Genomic DNA, 20,119 nt, shown 5'->3' with positions numbered 1-20,119 from the left:
TGATACCTTAATTGTCTTTCTCAGAGAAAGAAGTTGAAGGCCAACGATGAGGACCTGAAGCACGAATGCGAATGTGACATATGCGGGAGCACCATCGGTACATATTCGGACTTGATGGCAGGGAAGAACAATCTATCAATGGAGTCGGTGCCCAAGTACATTGTCAACTAAGGGAGGAGTCACATGGTACATTGTATGTTGAAAAGATTTCTTAGAAAAAAAAAACTTAATGTCGGCCATCACTACACGGCAGGAGTATGCAGAGCATGTGTATCTACAGCCACACATGCTATGAACATATTGGACCACATTGACTTCTGTCCTGTTTTGCCATCCAACACAGCCATCCATCTCACAGTGGATTATAATCCAGACAGCTTGGCTGGACAGTTTAAGCAGCCATAACCCTGTCTAACAATATACCAGGTTTTTCAGCCAGGTGACATTCAGAAATGGAAGGATCACTCTCCAACCCAACCATCTAGTATGCCTCATCTGTCCACATACACCACCATATCCCAAGACTGCCTGCTTTACTTCTCCGAACTTGACCTTGCCAAATATTGGCCTTATCTGTTAGCCACATCCAGACTTCAGATGGGAACCCTACGAGGATCAGCTTGAATTTGTTCTTGAGCCACTGAGCAATCATATGACTCCATATTGCTCACAAATCTGATTGCATGCAGGTCTTGCAGGATCTGTCAAGTTACTCAATGATAACCGAACTAAGCAAAACACTGGTCGTTATCCTTATACATTAAACGTACACAACCCATCAGAGGGACTATGATTCTAGGTAGCAGGAAAATTATTAGGGCATAACCAGAGCTGGCTGACCTTCTTTCTGATCTCGCTTGGAATATGGTATCAGATGCAAGAGATACCTACCCCTGATAGCCTTCTGACCAGGAATTCTCATTCCGAACATCAGCACCCCACAGAAATGTATCAACAGTTTAGGTATGGTATTTCTTGGTTACAAACATCAGCAATGACCACCGTCATCATGAAGCTAAGCCTATGTACCCCCTACCATTGGTTTCACAGAACCAGTTAAACCACACAATTATGGGACGGAATACACAAATGCAGGTAGACTACAATCCTGAACATTCTCTTTGACCTCCATCTGAATACTATCTAACCAAGGCATTCATTTCACAAAGGCGACTACACTGTAATTGAACAGAGCAAGCTTATCCTTAACTCAAATTTGTGAACACATGCATCACCAGATAGATTTGGACGCAGCTGCAATCAACCATCTTCTTCGTTTTATGAGGGTCTACTGGCTGACAGTGACTAATCAGGCAACAATAACATATACACAGGCATCAATAATAGATACATAATAAATCAGAATGCCTTCACCCTGTGATTCAATGGTTTTTTTGGCTTGGTCATCTACCAGTGTCCTTTATTCAATGTTTTCAAGGCTTGGAGGAAGAGTAGGAACCCAGTAGTAAGTTTGATCATCAGATGTTGCAGTTATTGAGTGATTTGCCTGTTAGGTAGTCCTTAAATTATACTTATTTTATTTACAACTCTCTCTTGCAGTTGGAGTGTCCTTTTAACTTTCTGGTACTTTGAGGACTCGAGTTTTGGTTGAGCCTCCGATAGTAGGAACTTGTAATAGCAGTCTGGCATTATGGGGTCATGGTAACTGCCTTGGAATTTGCTCTTACAGTTCAAAGGGGCTTCTAGTCTTTAGGCATGTTATGAAAGGTTTAATCTGGTCTGTCTCTGCGGTTTTCCAAACAGTCAGTTTCACTGTGGTGGAGTTAGACATTAATTATGTATAATGTAAGGACTACCACACAAGGCAAATTGGGCAATAACTGTAACATCAGACAAGCAACCTTACTTCTGGATTCCTACTCATCCTGTGAGTCCTGAAAAAGCTCCAGGATTGTGCACCAGACGGGGCTTACCATGCGCTGGCTGGCTGGATAATTGCAGATTTTTACTGGTGTAAGGGAACATGCCAACACGCAAATACAAAAGATTTGTATTTTATTGTGATAAATGGGATAAAGGACACTGATAACTCATAAAACAGTTCAATATAGAGAATCACAGAGTGAAGGAATCCCAAGTTATTACGGTCATGTACCACTGAAGCAGTGGGCTTAAATACCTTGAATCCACTTATTTCACCCACTCGTTGAAACACTGGAATTCAATTAAGGGCATAACATATGGCACAAGACCTGCTGGTTCCTAATCGCAATACCTGTAACAGATACATTGATATTCGTACACATGCCCAGTAGTAACCCTGGAAAACTGTGCCAGTAGGAGGTTTCCAGGGACACTATTGGGAATGTCATGTGACATCTGCTAGTTCCCAAATGCTATGCAAATACATCTTTCTTTTTCTTTAATTTCTTCATGGAGAAAACCTATTCAACATGAACAAAAACATCCTCCTCTACACTTCCACAAGTTTGGTAGGGTTCTGTTCCATTTCCTACAGTGAAAGAGTAGTTTCTGAAGCTCCCAGCTGAAATAAATCTACAACCATCCTAGAGTGGGAAAGGGTTGGAGAGAAAGTCGGATATGTTCTCAAACTCACATGTGGAAGTTCACAACTTTGCATGGTAAACAATACCTTGAGCCTACCACTTCATCATTTGTGTAAGATTTACTACTGAATAATCATGTTTGCATCCCTGACAGGCATAAATGGAGCCATTTTATGTGGTAAACATAGTTTTACAGCAGTAAATGGCTTTGTGAATCAGGCCCCCAGGTACCTAGATGCTTTGATTTACAGAAACAGGCCAAGGGCCTTATTGTACACGGCTGCACAGGGTTACATTTCAGCCGACTGACTTCCAGCTAACCTCAGGATCCTTAGCCACTCCATTTGGCATCCTGAGGTTTCTGAAATACACAACACTTAAGAGGAGAAAGAGCTTAACACAGGCCAAAATGACATGAAAGGCGACACCAAGACATTTAAATAAAGATAGTTACTATGAACCCATCATCCATTTGGAATTACTCTCTCTCACAACAACAAACCAGTATTAAATATGGAACCAATTACTTCATTTGGTATACTTTGTGCATCTACATTGTTATGTACATGCAATACTTATGGATATGTTCTTTCATTTAGTGTGTGCAATGAGCATTCCTACAACATTTCTGACCAATTTCTGCATGCCTCATTGCAAGCCATGTTTGCAGTAGAATTGAGCTAACCTGCATCCTTCACATTCTTCTTTACATCTTTATGCTTATTTGTTGCCCCACACAACAAGCTACTGTACCATTCAAGACATCATGCACCCAATACTCGAGGGGTCATACTTCACTCACACACTCCTGCAATCATGGATGCAGACCTGGCGTGCAACCAAGCCCCGAAAAGGCAGGTATGTCCTGCAAGCAACCAACTGGACAAGCATGTTTACTCTGCAAAATCAGACAAAAGTACAGCACTGTGGGACCACACCAGTGGTAGTGGAACACTATACAAAAGACAAGTAACAATAATAAAATGTTTTATATTTTAAAATTCATCATCATCAAAAAGTACCAAAAAGCAACAGTATGGAATAGACAATGACCTCTCTAGCCAATTAGATCTATTGCCCACTTCTACAATTGCTCCTATAGTGTTGAGTATGAAACGTAAAAAAACGAGTAACAGTGATAGCAACTTCAATTAACACCAATCAATGTAACAATTCTATGACTGGCATCAGAATGCAAAGTTCAAAGTAACTTTCTAAAGAGGGAACTTAATCATATAATTGTGGAACCTTCAATATGGGTTTTACAGCCATGTAAGTTATATACTGATATAAAACCTTTAAATAAACTATAACAATTATATATATGTTCTCTCCCATGGTTATGCCCTGAAGCACTTTTCCTTCCCATGATGCTTTCTACTCACCGATAGCTGCATCCTGTTCACTCTCACTATCCGTGATACTGTTTGACCACCGGGGAGGAGAGTTGGCTTGGATCCTGCTGAGTTGTGGAATCACTCCTGGAAGCCCTCTTCGCTTTGGCTCACTGTCCCTTGGAGTTACAGTTCTGACTGACGACAATGTGACATGGGGCTCCTTTTCTTTAGATGGCTGCGGATTAGCTTTCTTCAAAGAAGAGCGCAGGGCTGAAGTTACAGGAGCCTTAGCCACTCCATTTGGCATCTTGAGGTTTCTGGAATATACAACGCAGACTGTGAGTCCAAAGAGTGCAATATAATCATACACCATCAATATCGCAAAAGGATAACATGAAAGTGGAAGAATTCAATTAAAGGGTATTTATGCCTACCCCTTGCTACACGCACATAATCACCGAAGGGGAAAGAGCAGGTATATGAATTAAGAGGTGACAAAAATTAACACAAGCAAAAATGAACTGAAAGGTGATAGCAAGGCACTTAAATAAAGATCGTTATAAAGCCATGGTCGTGGTGAAGACAGTGAAGCACACAGAGCTATTAGATCCATCCATTGTCGGGGGTTTGGCCCAGTTTCGTATCTTATTTGTGGCAACTATTTATGCTATTATTGAGGCATCCATTGCCAAAGGTTGTGTGAACATTAACAAATGCTGTTCCCATCAGATAAAGCCAATGTAAATGTAAATGTGTTTGTATTTATATAGCGCCTTTTACCCTGAGGTCTCGTAGCGCTGTATTCATACCGCTGTGGAACCCTTCCTGGCTTTCCTGTGAAATGTCCACTCCTGGGCACCCCCAAGGTGAAGCCAGGCATCCAAGCGCTGCTGGGGCCGTTGTGGAGATTAAGCAAGCTATTGCCCAGAGTCACAGAGTGGGACCCATAATTAGACTAGGCGCCGAGGCAAGAATTATCAAGTCCGGGGAAATTGTGTCCAAGAGCCGCCGAGGCGGGAATTGAACCCTAGTCCCAGGCCAGACCTCTGCATCAGGGTCTGCCGCTCTAACCATTGAGCCACGCTTCTTTGAACAATGCAAGCCTGGTAACCCTTGCCTTATAGAAGGATGTCTGGGTGGAGAGCACATTGCCAGAGATGCTAGTGAAAAAACAGCTTCAAAATCATGTGGAGAATTGTCAAATTCTTGGCCCATATGAATCTAGGTATCATCTGGAGCATATCTCTGACACGGTCTTCACAATATCTGGAACAATGTGTAGGTGGCTGTGGATGAAAGTTATTTAGCTACATTGATTTACCCCTGGTCTCTTTGCTACCTGTGACATAGCAGATTTCTCTATCCTTAAGACACCCAATTCAACCTCACAGAAGTTCCGCTGCTTTAAAGAACTCCATGGCTGGTATTGAACACCATGGAAACTCAATCAGGTCAAACTGTAACCCCATGACCGTTGCTGGAATTGCAGTGCGGAGCATTGTAACCTATATCATACACTTTGTTCATGCCCAATGATCGCTGGCTATTGGGCAGTGGTCTAGTCTCATCTCTGCCTTACTGGCCCCTTTTTCATCACCCCAACCCCCACCTAGCCCTCCTACATGATATCTCTGTTTTACCAGTCTTGCCGACTCATAAGCACCGACGGATAGCAACCTCCATTGCCGTGGCTAAACAATCCATTCTTCAACACTGGAGGTAGCATACCACACCCACATGCAATGAGTGGTGGATAGAACTTCATAGAGTGGCTATCCATGATTAAACCACATCCAAATTGAATGACAAATTAAATACTTTCAATGTAGTGTGGAGTGTCTTTTTGAGGACTCATGATGTTTGTCTTTTGCATTTAGGAAGTTCAAGCTGAGAGGAAAACCTCCTCTTACATATATAGCACCTTAGCGAGTGCTTCGCATAAGGTGCTCACATGTCAGCCCCTTGTTTCACCCTTTCACACAAAGGTCCTGAAGAAAGCCAGTTTTTAAACCAAGGCCTTGCTGAAACTAGTTGACCACACGGGACGTTGGAGACCATAAGTTTCTCCAACTAACTACGTCCTAAAGCCTTGTTTTTAATTCTGCCTAGGGCCCATTAATAAATTAACTGACTGGGACCTTTACGACAGCTTTTTTAACCCCACACAAATCAATTCACTGCACACTCACTTGACAAAACCAGCTCCGCTGTAATCAGGCATCGTAGCACTCCTGAGGCACACTCGGTGCCTCGGGTGGGGCCCGATGATGAAGCATGCCACCAACTAGGTTGGTGGGTGAGGGCTTTCTTAAAAAATTAATAGTTTTTCTTCTCCCTCAAAAACAATGGTTTTTGACCCAACAGACATATAACCTTTTCCAAGTAGCTAGCTCTTGTTGATTAATACATATGAAACTGTCCTATCGTGAGGCCATGCGTGTTTCACACCTCCTCTACGGCACTGGAGGGATATCCCCCCATCTCTATTCTTGCAGTTGTTGGTTATCTTTCATGCCCCACTTGGGGTGTGACCCTACCTTATCTCTCATGGACCCTATCCAGTATGGAATCATTCCACCTTGCTCTCCCTCTCATTCACCCTACTCATGTTCATCCCCCTACAGAATCCTACTGTTCTCACACTCATACCCCGTCTACAGCTGGTATTTTTGATGATTCTTGCACTGCTTCTGGTGTACTTTCATTATTGTGCCTGTAATATGTGTTTCTATTGCTCCTGTTTTCTTCCAGGCTTATCACTAATGTTGTATTCTACAAGTACATGCAGGATGATTGTGTGATGATCCCAGAAATGAATAAATAAGTGTTGCAAGAAAACAAAAACAAAATGAAGACACCGGATTCAGGATGTTGAGGACATTTCAGATACTTAGGGCCTGATTTACATGCTGGCAGTGAGGATACTCCATTGGAACAGAATATTCTTACCCCCAACATATTGGTCCACCCACCCGATTTAAATGCGGCGGATCATAGGTTTGGCTGCAGCGGACACTACTCTGGCTATATGTCCGCCCACTCGATCGGGATGGACAAACATATAGCCATTTTTTACTGCCGGTCACAGTAAAATGCTAATAATGCTCCCCATCAAGACTCCCATCAATCAATCTGGGATTTATGAAGCGCGCAACTCACCCGTGAGGGTCTCAAGGAGCTGGGGTGGGGAGGGGGAGGGGGATGGGGAGGATTTGAGTAGCTCCGTGGTCATCCAAAGAGTCAGGCCTTGAGATCCTTTCTTTATAGGTGTAGTGTCTTGGCCACGATGTAGGAGAAGCATCTGTGGATTTGGGGGACCGTGACCAGGGCCAGGTCAGAAGAGCGGCGTGGGAGGAGATTCTTTCATTGAGGTATTGGGGTCCGGTGTTGTGGAGGGCTTTATAGGCTTGTGTGAGCAGTTTGAAGGTTATTCTTTTTTCTGCGGAGAGCCGGTGGAGGTCGTGGAGGTGTTGGGTGATTTGGTCATGTTGTGGGATGTTGGGGAAGAGTCTGGCTGTAGCGTTCTGTACAGTTTGGAGTTTGCTGAGGAGTGTTTTGTTGATTCCGACGTAGAACACCTTTCTCTAGTCCAGTCTGCTGATGAGTGCATGGGTGACGGTCTTCCTGGAGTCAGGGGCGATCCATTTGAAGGTCTTGTTGAGTATGCAGAGGGTGTTGAAGCATGAGGAGGACACAGCGTTGATCTGGCGGTTCATGGTGATCGAAGAGTCGAGTATGATGCAGAGGTTGTGAGCATGATCCGTAGGGGTGGGTTGGTTTCCGAGGGCGGGGGCCACCAGATGTTATCGCATGCGGAGGGGGTGGAGCTGAGGATGAGGACTTCGGTTTTCTCTGAGTTGAGTTTCAGGCAGCTGCTCCTGATCCGGGTTGCAACATCCTTCATCCCTTCTTGGAAACTGTGCCAGGTGATGTCGGGTTCCTTGGTGAGGGAGAGGATGAGCTGGATGTCATTGGCTATGTTGAGTCCATGTTTTCTGGCGATGGTTGCGAGGGGGGCCATGCAGACCTCGAAGAGCTTGGGGCTGAGGAAGGATCCTTGGGGTACTCCGCATCTGATCTCTGTAGGTTCAGAGAGGAAGGGCGGTAGTCTTATTCTTTGTGTTCTGCCTGAGAGGAAAGATCAAATCCAGTCTAAGGCAGTTCCCGGAATGCCTGCGTTGTGGAGTCTGGCGGCTAGTGTGCGGTGGAAGACGGTGTCGAACGCTGCTGAGAGGTCTAGGAGGATGAGGGCTGCTGCGTGACCCTTGTCAAGGAGGGAGCATTACATTTTTTATATTCAAAAAAGAAAATCCAGTTTCCGGATTTTCTTTTTTAAAACAAAAAAAGAAAACTCTATGGTGCAGGAACCGCCATGACAGTGGTTCCTGCCAAAACATTATAACGACCGCCTGCTTGTCGGTTGTTTATGAATTTGGCAAAAAGCCCCTCCACCACAGGGAAGGAGTAATTTACTCCGCTAAAGGTGAAAACTCTCACAGAGTGAATGTATCTTGGAAGAATGCATACATAAAAAAATGTAAAGCCTCCCTACAAACACCTTCTAGCACAAAATGCCTAGATTTTGGACCCTAGCCGGTGGCATAAAAGGAATCATTTCTGATTTTAACCAAGAATCCAGTGCTTGAGCTGAGGTGGCGCTCCATTCGCAAACCACCACCACTGACACTGATGCATTTAACTGCATATTATTTCAAGAATAAATTCTTTGATTAATGTGTATATAAATAATGGTAGCACCTCCTTTGAAGACTGCAAACCGAGCCAATATATCAGATATCTTTGGTTCTACAATAGGCACATTAATAGGCAACCTCTCTGCAAGTTTCATAGTAAGTACAAAAAACTAGACTTGCCCAGCCGAAACAAGCCCTTCAGACCACTAGCATTTTGCAAGTTTACCATGAGTTTCAGGTCAGAATCTATTGGTGAAAGCAAATTATTAGCTTTACTGTCACAATCATTGTCTCTCTCCCAAGACCGACTTGGCATATATATATTGGATAAGAATCAAAGCCAAATAAGAGTTCTCAAAGGCCATTGATAAGATGGACTCTGGCATAGAAAATTAACTCAGAGCCACATCCAATGCCAAAGCCAACTCTCTCAAAGCTGCAAAAGACCCCAGAATCATTGTTGTAATTGACACCTCCTTCTTAAAACCAACTTTAAGCCCAAAGGTACAACTGAAGCAGAAGTCCATGCCAAAACTGGCAAAAGCCCAAACTGCCAGCATCACAATGGGTTACATCTGCTCTAAAGGGTCAGAATCGGTGCATCAGATTGGGTGATTCCAAGAATCTCTGCAGGAGATTTAGCAGTAGCAAAGGCAGGCTAAAAGCTCCAACACAGAGAAAAGAATCAAAAGAAGGGAGTATGTTGCTTATACTGTAAGCATCTATTTGTAGTGTGCAGTGCTGCAGATGCACAGCGCATGCATACTCCCGCCCTCTAGTGTTGGGCCCGGACTCTGCAAGTTTCTTTTTCCTCAAGTAAGTTTTATGAATGGTGTTGTGTGTTGTCTCTACTCTCCCTTGAGCTATTGCGCATGCTCAATGGCTCCTTTGTTAGATAATGTTTTTTTCCCTTGCCATATACGGAGTGAGGAAATAGTCTGATAAGTTAGTGTTTGTTGTATTTGTATGTATTTTTCTCACCGTCTCATATCTGCAGGGGAGGCGGAGGGTGCATGTGAATCTGCAGCACTACACACTACAAATAGATGCGTACAGGTTAAGTAACCTACTCCATTTGTAGCATGTGTTGGCTGCAGATACAAATGCTATGCATAGACTGTAAAGCAGTACCCCTCTTGCAGTGACTTTAGGCATGAGATGGCGTTTGTTTGAAGTAACGTTTGAAGGACTGTTTGTTCAACTAGAGCTTGTCGTCTTGCTTGAACATTCACACAATAGTGTTTTGTAAATGTGTGTGGGGTACCCCATGTTGCTACTTTGCAAATGTCTTTGAGAGGGATATTGCCTAAAAAGGCCATGGTTGCTCCCTTTGTCCTTGTAGAATGAACCCTTGGCATAGTTCTTAATGTTAGATTTGTTTTAGCATAACAAATGTGGCTACATTTGACAATCTATCCTGCTATCCTGATTTTGAATTAGCTTTTCCTTTACGTGGATTGGAAAATGAAATTGCACCGAAGTGCCCGTTTAACATTAAGTCCATGTGAAGTACGCTCTGCGATGGTTTCTGGTTTTGGAAAGAAAACCGGTAACTCTAAAGTTTGATTGAAAGGTGATATAACTTTACTTAAGAACTTTGGGTTTCTGCATAAACGCATGTTGTCTGGGAATATTTGAAAGTATGGCTCTTCAATATTCAGTGCATGTATTTCAACAACCCTTCGTAGAGATGTTTTCACTTTAAGGAAGGTCACATTCGATGTTAAGAATTGTATCTGACAGTAATGTAGTGGTTCAAACGGTGGCCCCCAAGAGTCTCGTTAGGACAATGTTCAGGTTCTACGCTGGTACCGGAGATGTACACGGTGGAATGACTCATTTTAATCCTTCCATGAAGGCTTTAATGACAGTACTGCGGAAAAGTGATGGATACTTCCTGTTCTGTAGGTATGCAGCAATGGCTGCTAAATGTAAGTGTATTGAGGAATATGCCAAATGTGCCTTTTGTAAATGTAACAGGTAACTTACTAGTTGTTGTTCTGTTGATGAAGAAGGCTTAATGTTTACGGATGCACAGTGGTGGACAAAACATTTCCATTTTGCTGCATAGCAAGTCCTTGTAGGCCTTCTGTCCTCTTTTATATTAGTCATGCATTCTGGAGGTAGATTCAGGTATCCAAACTCTATGACCTCAGGATTCAGATCGCAAGATTGAGCTGTTGTACATTGGGATGTCTCACCCTGGACCCACTGTGGGCGATAAGGTTTGGATAGTTGGGTAGCTTCTCGTGAGTTACTAAAGGATAGCTCTAGTAGTGCTATGTACCATGGGTGTCGAGCCTATGTGGGAGCAATTAGTATTAGGATCAATGAAGTCTGTCTGAGTTTCTTAACCAAGTATGGAATGAGTGGGAGAACAGGAAAGTGTAAGCAATTATCCCTGATCAGTTAAACCATAGAGCGTTCCCTTTTGATAGTGGATATGTTATCTAAATGCAAAGCTTTGGTATTTTGAGTTTTCGGTGGTAGCGAATAGGTCTAATGTGGGAGTTACCCAACAGTAGAAGTACTGTTGAAATAATTGAGTGCGCATTTCCCCTTTGTGATCTTGTTGCGGTATCCTACTGAGCAGGTCCGCAATGGAGTTTTCCTGCCTTAGTATGTCAAACAGGAGGATTTTATATTTGTTTGCCCCTTTCCATATGATCTGCCTTAGCTGTGACAGTTGTATGGAATGGGTTCCTCCTTGCTTCAGAATGTAATACATTGCAGTCATATTGTCTGTTAGTAGAAGGACTGTTTTCCCCGCAATGTTTGTTAGGATTGCTTTGAGAGCCATATAGATGGCTAAAAGCTCCAGCATTTTGATGTGCTGTGTTTGTTGTTGTGAGGTCCAGTGTCCGCATGCGCGCTAGCGGTTTTCCCGCTGCGCGCTGCGTTTTTTAAAAAGCCGCGTTACATGACGAGCTCAGCTCGTCATGTGCGCGGAAGGGGTTAACCACAATGCCCTTCATATGAGCACCCCATCCCATGAGTGATGCGCACTGGTTGTGATTGTTACTTGCAGGATCGGTCCTTGAAGGTTCTTCCCTTTAGTATGTTTGAGAAGTTCCAACTTTGTAGTGCCTGATGGACCTTGGGTGAAACCAACACTAGATCTTCCATGTCCCCCACAGCTTGTGACCATTGCGATGCTAAACACTATTGAAGATGTCTCATATGTAGCCATGCTTGAGACACTATTGGCAGGTGACGATGTGGCTGAAAAAGATCCAGTTGGTTCTGGAGATTGAGAACCCTTTGCCGATTGGGGTAAGCTGTTCCTGATACTGAATTGAGCATTGCTCCTAGTATGGTTAGGTCTGGAGGGGTTGGAGATGCAATTTTGTAGCATTAATAGTGAAGCCCAATTGGTGTAGTAGGTTGATCTGGTCTTGAGTGTCTGTTAGACATTTGGCTTTGGTTAGACTTTTGATCAGCCAATCGTCAGGGAAAGACATGTATGTTTTCTCTTCTTAATTTTGCTGCTGCTACCACTAACCATTTTGTAAACACACATGGGACTGTTGTAACCTCAAATGGTAGGGCCTTGAATTAGTAATGACATCCACTTACAACAAACCTTAGGTATTTGCGGTGTGCCTTGTGGATTGGAATGTGGAAGTAAGCATCCTTCCAGTTGAATGCTGTCATTAAGTCGCCTTTTTGTTGTAGTGGTATCAAATATTGTAATGTGACCATAAGGAAGTGTACGGGTAATATCTAGCGATTAAGTGGGTGCAGCTCTAGAATGGGCCATAGTGAGCCTTCTTTCTTTGGTATGAGGAAATAAAGGGAGTAGATTCCTTTGTTGGGAAGTATGTGTTGAACTAGTTTTATGGCCCATATTAGCAGTAATGATTTAACTTCTTCCTTTAGCAGCTGGAGATGCTGTGAATTTAACACCTGATATTTTGGCAGGATATTTGGTGGTTGTTGAGTTAGTTCTAGGCAATATTCCTGCCTGATTATTTGTAGTACCCATTGGTCTGATGTGATGTCTGGTCACAACTTGTAGAACTGTTGCAGCCTTCCCCTGACAGGTGTTTTGTGCTCGGGGGGCAGGGGAGGTGGGGAGTGTGGGCAAGTCATTTACTTGCTGGTGTGGAGGTGCCCTTGTTGGGGCTACCTCTGGCTCTATGTTTGTAAACTTTTAGATAGTACCCACGCCCGTTGCTGGTGGTACTGTTGTTGCTGTCGCTGATATGTGGTATTTTCTGGGGTGGATGCTTTTGCTGTTCGTCATCCCTTGTTATGCTGAAAAGGGCTGCTGATTTTGAGGTGTTGTCTCTAAGGCACCAATGGACTTGGCTGTGTTGGTGTCCTTTATTTTCTCTAACTGTGTGTCCACAGCGGGCCCAAATAGGTTTTCCCTATTGAGTGGGATGTTGCGAATATGCTGCTGCACCTCGGGTTTGAACCTAGATATGCACAGCCAAGCATGTCTATGGAGCATTAATGATGTATTGATGCCCCTTGCAGCGGTGTCACCTCCATCTAATGCAAATTGTGGCAGGAGTGGTGGCGGTGAGTGCAGGATCTTCTTTGCACGGGAGTCAACAGTACTCATGGTATGTAGCATTGTCTTGGTACTCTGCCCAGATATGGAGATAAGCAATAGGGCCGGTGACCCTCACTGCAGCGTGTTTATCCCAAAGGATAAATCGGAAGCGACGTAGTGGGGGCAGGCGATGACCACCCCACCTACTACAGGAGCACTTGCCTCACTCTCCCTGCCATTGTTGTGCGAGAACTCCGCCTCGGCCACCAGTTCCATGGTGTGTGCCAGGTGTCAATCCCCATGGGTCTGAAGAACAAGTTACTTACCTTCGGTAACGCTTTTTCTGGTAGATACAATATCTGCCTGTGGATTCCTCACCTTGTGAATATCCCCTTGCGTCAGCAACATTCGGAAATTCTTTTTGTAGCTTCGCGCCAACGTGGACCTAGACGTCATAGAGGCACGGCACCGCACGCGACTCCGCTGACGTCACCGACGCCTATAACAGGCCCACGCCGGCGTGATGACATCAGTTCCGCCCTTTTTTCCGTGCCTTCGAGGCACACGGACGGACCGATGACAGTAGATATATACATAGCATACGCAGTACACATATCAGAGTAACACACACAGTGTGAAGCAAATGCAACAAAACATTTGAAATAAACAAATACATAATAGAAACACCTGGCATAGAAGAGTGGACAACGGGGAGGCGGGTGGGTCAGTGAGGAATCCACAGGCAGATATTGTATCTACCAGAAAAAGCGTTACCGAAGGTAAGTAACTTGTTCTTCTGATAGATACATCTGCCGTGTGGATTCCTCACCTTGTGAATAGAGTCCCACAGCAGTCCCCACTCCCGGAGGAGGGTGTCCACTCTTCTAGACCAGGAAATCCTGGAGGACAGAACGCGCGAAGTGGCCGTCCCTCCTCACCTCGGAATCCAAGCAGTAATGCTTCGCGAAAGTGTGGAGGGAAGACCAAGTCGCGGCTCTTCAAATATCCTCAACAGGCACACGAGGTTGAAGACTTAGCTCTTGTAGAATGAGCACTTATACCCTCTGGAGGTTCCTTACCAGCCAAAGAGTAGCAGATCTTGATGCAGAGGACGATCCATCTTGATAACGTCCTCTTATGGACCGCTCTTCCTTTCTTGCAGCCAGCAAAGCCAACAAAGAGCTGGTCATCCAAACGACAGTCCTTAGTTTTGTCCAAGTAAAAAGACACCGCCCTCCTGGGGTCAAGACGGTGTAGTCTCTCCTCCTCCTTGGAAGGGTGTGGGGGAGGATAAAAGGTAGGAAGGGTAATGGATTGACCAAGGTGGAAAGGAGTCACCACCTTTGGCAGAAAAGCAGCCCTGGTCCTAAGAACCATTCGTTCAGCATGAATGGTCAAGAAAGGGGGCTTGTGACAAAGAGCTTGAAGCTCACTTACCCTCCTTGCAGAGGTTATTGCAACGAGGAAAACCGTTTTTAAATTCAGAAGCCTCATAGGACATTTGTGAAGAGGCTCAAAAGGAGCACCCATTAAAAATGTCAATACAAGATTTAAGTCCCACTGAGGCACAATAAAAGGAGAAGGAGGGAACTTATTCGTGAGGCCCTTCAAAAACCTCAAAACTATAGGAGATTTAAAAAGAGATGGCTGGTCAGGCAAACAGATAAAAGCCGACAGCGCAGAAAGGTAACCCTTCACCGTGGCAACAGCAAGACCCTGCTGTGCCAAAGAAAGGGCAAACTGGAAAACATCAGATAAATGGGCCCTCAAAGGGTCTAAAGACTTCTCCCTGCACCAATTAGCAAATTTCGACCACCTATAAGAATAGATGGACTTAGTGGAGTCACGCCTGGCTGACAAGATGACATCCACCACATCGTGAGGGAGAGAAAAAGAAATCAGGTTGCCCCGTTCAATCTCCAGGTATGAAGGTGTAAGGTCTGGAGGTGGGGGTGTAGAACCTGCCCCTCCATCTGAGTGAGGAGATCTGCCCTGTGAGGGAGACGGAGCGGCGGGTGAGAGGAGAGGTGGAGAAGGTCTGAGTACCACACCCTTCTTGGCCAATCCGGGGCAATCAATATGACTTGGGCCCGGTCTTGGCGAATTTTCCTCAGAACCCGAGGAATCAAAGGTATGGGGGGAAACGCGTAAAGGAGTTGATCTCCCCAACTCAACTGAAACACGTCCCCCAAGGCTCCTTGCAACGGATACTGGAGACTGCAGAATGACAGGCAGTGAGCATTCTCGCGAGTGGCAAATACGTCCACCCGAGGAGCCCCCCACATCTGAAAGATGTCGCGAACTACCTCTGGATGGAGCCTCCACTCGTGATCGCCCAAGAACTGCCGACTGAGACTGTCCGCACGAACGTTCTGAACCCCGGCCAGATGATTTGCCATCAGGCAAATCTGATGGTCCTGAACCCAGGACCAGAGACGCAGAGCCTCTCTGCAGAGACACTGCGACCCTGTTTGTTGATGTACCACATCGCGGTCGTGTTGTCCGTCAGGACCTGAACCGACTGACCGCGAAGGGAAGGGAGAAAGGCCTTGAGCGCCAAACGTATCGCCCGCAATTCTAAAAGGTTGATGTGAAGCAACCTTTCCTCTGGAGACCAAAGACCCTTGACCTCCAGGTCCCCCAGATGAGCACCCCACCCGAGAGTGGACGCATCCGATATCACAGTGGCAACCGATGGAGGAAACTGGAAAGGCTTCCCTTGAGACAGATTGCCTTCCACACTCCACCAAGACAGATCCTCTGCAGTTTCTCTGGAGATCCTCACTGACTCCCCGAGATCTCCGTTGTGCTGATACCACTGCCTGCGGAGGCACCACTGGAGTGCCCTCGTGTGCCAGCGTGCATGGTTGACCAACAGAATGCAAGAAGCCATCAGACCGAGCAGGCGAAGAACCTTCAGGACTGGAACGACCGCTCCATTGCAGAACAAAGGAATCATTTCCTGTATGTCGCGAATCCTTTGAGGAGGAGGGAATGCAAGACACACAGTAGTGTCCAGTACCGCACCTATGAACAGGTTGCGCTGGGAGGGCACCAGGTGAGACTTGGGTACATTTATCGAAAAACCCAACCTGTGTAACAACTGAGTTGTCTCTTGCAGATGATGGAGCACCTTCTCCTGCGACTCCGCTTTGATCAGCCAGTCGTCTAGATACGGAAACACATGTATCCCCGTTCTCCTGAGATGAGCCGCCACCACTGCCATCACCTTGGTGAAGACTCGAGGCGCAGTAGTAAGACTAAACGGAAGGACCACAAACTGGTAGTGTTGTGATCCAACCGTAAAACGGAGATACTTTCTGTGCGACTTCAAGATGGGAATATGAAAATACGCATCCTGCAAGTCGATCGACACCATCCAGTCTTCTTCCAGCGGCGCTTGAAGAACCTGCGCAAGAGTGAGCATCTTGAACTTTTCCTGTTTCAGGTAAAGGTTCAAAATCCTGAGGTCCAGAATTGGCCGAAGCCTGCCATCTTTCTTGGGGATCAGGAAATACCAGGAGTAGCACCCCTGACCCCTTTCCTGCTCTGGAACCACCTCTATCGCACCTTTTCGGAACAAAGCCAGGACTTCTTCCTGCAGGAGAAGCAGGTGGTCCTCCGAAAAATAACCCTGGCAAGGAGGGTAATTGGGAGGGAATTCCTGGAAAGGAAGTGCATACCCATTCTCTACAAAGATTGAGAACCCAAAGATCCGATGTTATTAATGCCCAATCTTGTAGAAAATGTGTAAGCCGACCCCCCACTGGACCCACATGATCCGGAATGGCGGATCTAGGGCTGCTTTGCTGCATTGGCAGGGGGTTGGGAAGGGGAGGAGGAAGAGGAGGAGGAAGCTTGACGACCTCTAGGGCGGGATTTTTGCCTGCCCCTGTACGACTTGTACAGCGTATTCTGCTGCTGTTGTGGCTGCTGCTGAGAAGGTCTGTAAGAACGAAAGGAAGATCTACCAAACCCTCTGAAGCGTCTTCCAGTAGTACCCCTGGACTGGAGACCCAAAGATTTCGCAGTGGCTCTACTGTCCTTAAAACGTTCCAAGGCAGCATCAGCCTTCTTGCCAAACAATCCCGAGCCATCAAAAGGCAAGTCCATCAAAACAGACTGGACATCCGCAGAGAACTCTGTAGTTTTAAGCAAGGCAGCCCTCCTAGTGGCCACGGATGAGCCCATGACCCTTGCCACCGAATCAGCAGTGTCCAGACCACTCTGGATTACTTGCCTCGCAGCTGCCTGAGTGTCCGATATTACCTCCTGAAAATCTTTCCTCTGTTCCTCAGGGATTTTCTGAACCAATTGCTTGACAGAATCCATCAAGGCATGAATATACCTCCCCATCAGACAAGTTGCGTTAGTTGATTTAAGCGCCATACTGGCTGAAGAGAAGACTTTCTTAGCAGTTTGATCCTGCTTCCTGGATTCCTTATCCCCAGGAACCTGCGGAAAAGCCCCAGCAGACCTCTTCGAGCAGGCAGCCTGAACAACTAAACTCTCAGGTAGGGGGTGTGTTGACAAGAATTCAGGGTCACCCGGAGGAACTCTGTACCTCCTCGCCACTGTCCTAGAAACTGCAGGAGCAGACAAAGGTTTTTTCCATACTTCATAGATGGGCTCAGATAAGGCATCATTGAAGGGTAACATAGGTTCAATAACAGAAGAGGGTGAATGAAGAACCTCAGTTAAAATATTTGGTTTATAATCAGCAGTGGGCAGAGTAATGTTCAATAAACTCGCTGCTTTTTTAATAACGGTGTGATAAGGAACCACATCTTTCGAAGGAACATTTGAAACTGAAGCCAAATCCCACTCAGGGGACAGTTCAAGTCCACTGGCTTCACCCAATTCCTCAAAAGGATCTTCAGAATCCTGCAACTCTCCTTCCTCAGTATCTGTATACTGGTATCTTTCTTCCTCTAGAAGTCTCTGAGCTTCTCTTCGCGATCTTTCCTTCATGATAGAAGTCGAAGGATTCGCAATCGACTCCGACGGAGTCGGGACCGGCGTCGATGCCGAAGTCGGATGAGTTTGTTTCACTCGAGGTCGAGCAGAATCCTGTCTCGGAGTCGTAGGTATCGGCGTTGATGGAATCGGCGTCGATGGAGTCGGCGTCGTGCGCTTCGGCGTCGACGACACCGGAGGTGCCGTAAAATGCCAATGCGATGGTATGGCCGGCATAAAAGGCATGAAGGGCGCAGGGGCATAAGCCTGGGGAACACCCAAGTTAAAAGCCATAGGACCCGTGGGACCAACAGGTGCACCAGACGGGAACATTGCCCTGGAATAGACACCAAACATGGCGTTCAGGAACTGAGAAGGATCCTGACCTGGAGTTGGAAAATCAGGATATGGACCTCTGGGTTGTTCCTGAGGAGGCGGAGTCGATACGACGTCGACCTCTTCATCGAGTCCAGGAACCGGGGTCGACGAACCCGCAGGCACCGGAACTTCGACTTCACCAGCCCCCTGCTCCTCACCTTCATCCTCCTGAACAGAAGGATTGGATGGAACCGGAGAATGGACCTGCTTCTGAGACTCGGGTGAATTCGGATGTGAAGCCTCACCAACAGAGTTATGATCTTCTGACTCTGAAACTTCCACTTCCTTACTCAGAAGCTTGACTTGGGACTTCGGTCTTGAACTAGAGTCCTTTTCAGAGTGATGACGTGACTCATGGCTCCTCTTCTTGTGCTTCTTCCTCGAAGACTTCGAAGCATGAGCCGAAGACGACTCCGAGCGTGACCTCGAACGAGACCTCGACCTCGACCTCGACCGTCGAGATCGAGACTTCGAAAACTTATTAACCTTCTTATTTTTAAGTTTTGCCACGAGGAGTTTCGTCTCTCTCTCTCTTAAAGCTTTCGGAGTCATCTTCTTGCAGCAAGGACAATCCTCGACGTCAAGGTCGGAACTTAAGCACCAGACACAGCATTCATGAGGATCGGTGATAGACATAGTCTTGCCACATTCACCGCAAGCCTTAAATCCAGTTTTCTTCGACGACATTTCGAAGAATATAAAGATAGACAAAGTAATAGGATAATAGTAACAAAGTTACTGTAAAGCTACAGTACGATCCCCGAAAACCGTTAGCGTCGACGACGCGGAAAAAAGGGAACTGATGTCATCACGCCAGCATGGGCCTGTTATAGGCGTCGGTGACGTCAGCGGAGTCGCGTGCGGTGCCGTGCCTCTATGACGTCTAGGTCCACGTCGGCGCGAAGCTACAAAAAGAATTTCCGAATGTTGCTGACGCAAGGGGATATTCACAAGGTGAGGAATCCACACGGCAGATGTATCTATCAGAAGTGTCTCTTTGTTTTTTTTCAGTGCGCTAGCTGCACACTCATCTTTTTTGTGCTCTGGAGATAGGTACAAATTACACACTTTATGGGTACGAAGTGTGGCTATATGGACCTGCACCGAGGGCACTGTCAGAAGAGGTCCTTCTTTGTTTCCTTCACCCAACGATGGTCACTCTCGATGGCCATGTGAGTATTGGTTGCCGGGTAGTCGTTCCACAGCACCTATGATCCATGGGTGTTGTCTACTGTATCTCCAATTGCGTCTTTTTCTTTACCATAGGGCATGTGGGCATCGAATGTTGAAGAGCTCCGCCGCAGTACATCCAAGCCCGATTACAGAGATTTTATAACAAAAGAGCCGTTGAACATGTGCATTACATCGAGGGGGAGGAGAGACAACGCACTGCGCTGATCATAAAACTTCCTCTAGGAAAAACAACTTGCAGAGTCCAGGCCCAACACTAGATGGCAGAAGTATGCATAGCATGTATATCTGCAGCCAATACATGCTACAAAGATGTCCTTTCCTTATATTTCATACTCTTCTTATTAGTAGATAGTGCACCTTCACGTGCTTATTATGCTTTCAGGATGGAAAGAGGATCCCAGATTGAGAGTCGCTTTGAGACCTTCCCCTAGAATGAGGTCTAGATTTCCTCTTCATGGAAGTCACCAATTGGTTTAGCTCAACTCTCTTGAATTGCTTTTATTACCCAATGAACAAGAAGCTAATTTATGG

The 20,119-nt window shown here is 45.8% G+C and overlaps 1 protein-coding gene across 1 annotated transcript in view; it reads right to left on the bottom strand.

The window, feature by feature from the left end:
• AKNA (AT-hook transcription factor) overlaps window positions 1-20,119 on the bottom strand; it is a 225,565-nt gene that overhangs the window by 63,457 nt on the left and 141,989 nt on the right. The window contains exon 15 of the mRNA XM_078642000.1: window positions 3,914-4,182. Coding sequence (XP_078498126.1) covers window positions 3,914-4,182 — 269 coding nt within the window. The remainder of the gene's footprint in view (window positions 1-3,913; window positions 4,183-20,119) is intronic.

This window comes from Lissotriton helveticus, chromosome 5_1, assembly GCF_964261635.1.
Source record: "Lissotriton helveticus chromosome 5_1, aLisHel1.1, whole genome shotgun sequence".
Classification (NCBI taxonomy): Eukaryota; Metazoa; Chordata; class Amphibia; order Caudata; family Salamandridae; genus Lissotriton; species Lissotriton helveticus.
This window is presented reverse-complemented; position numbering and strand designations above follow the sequence as displayed.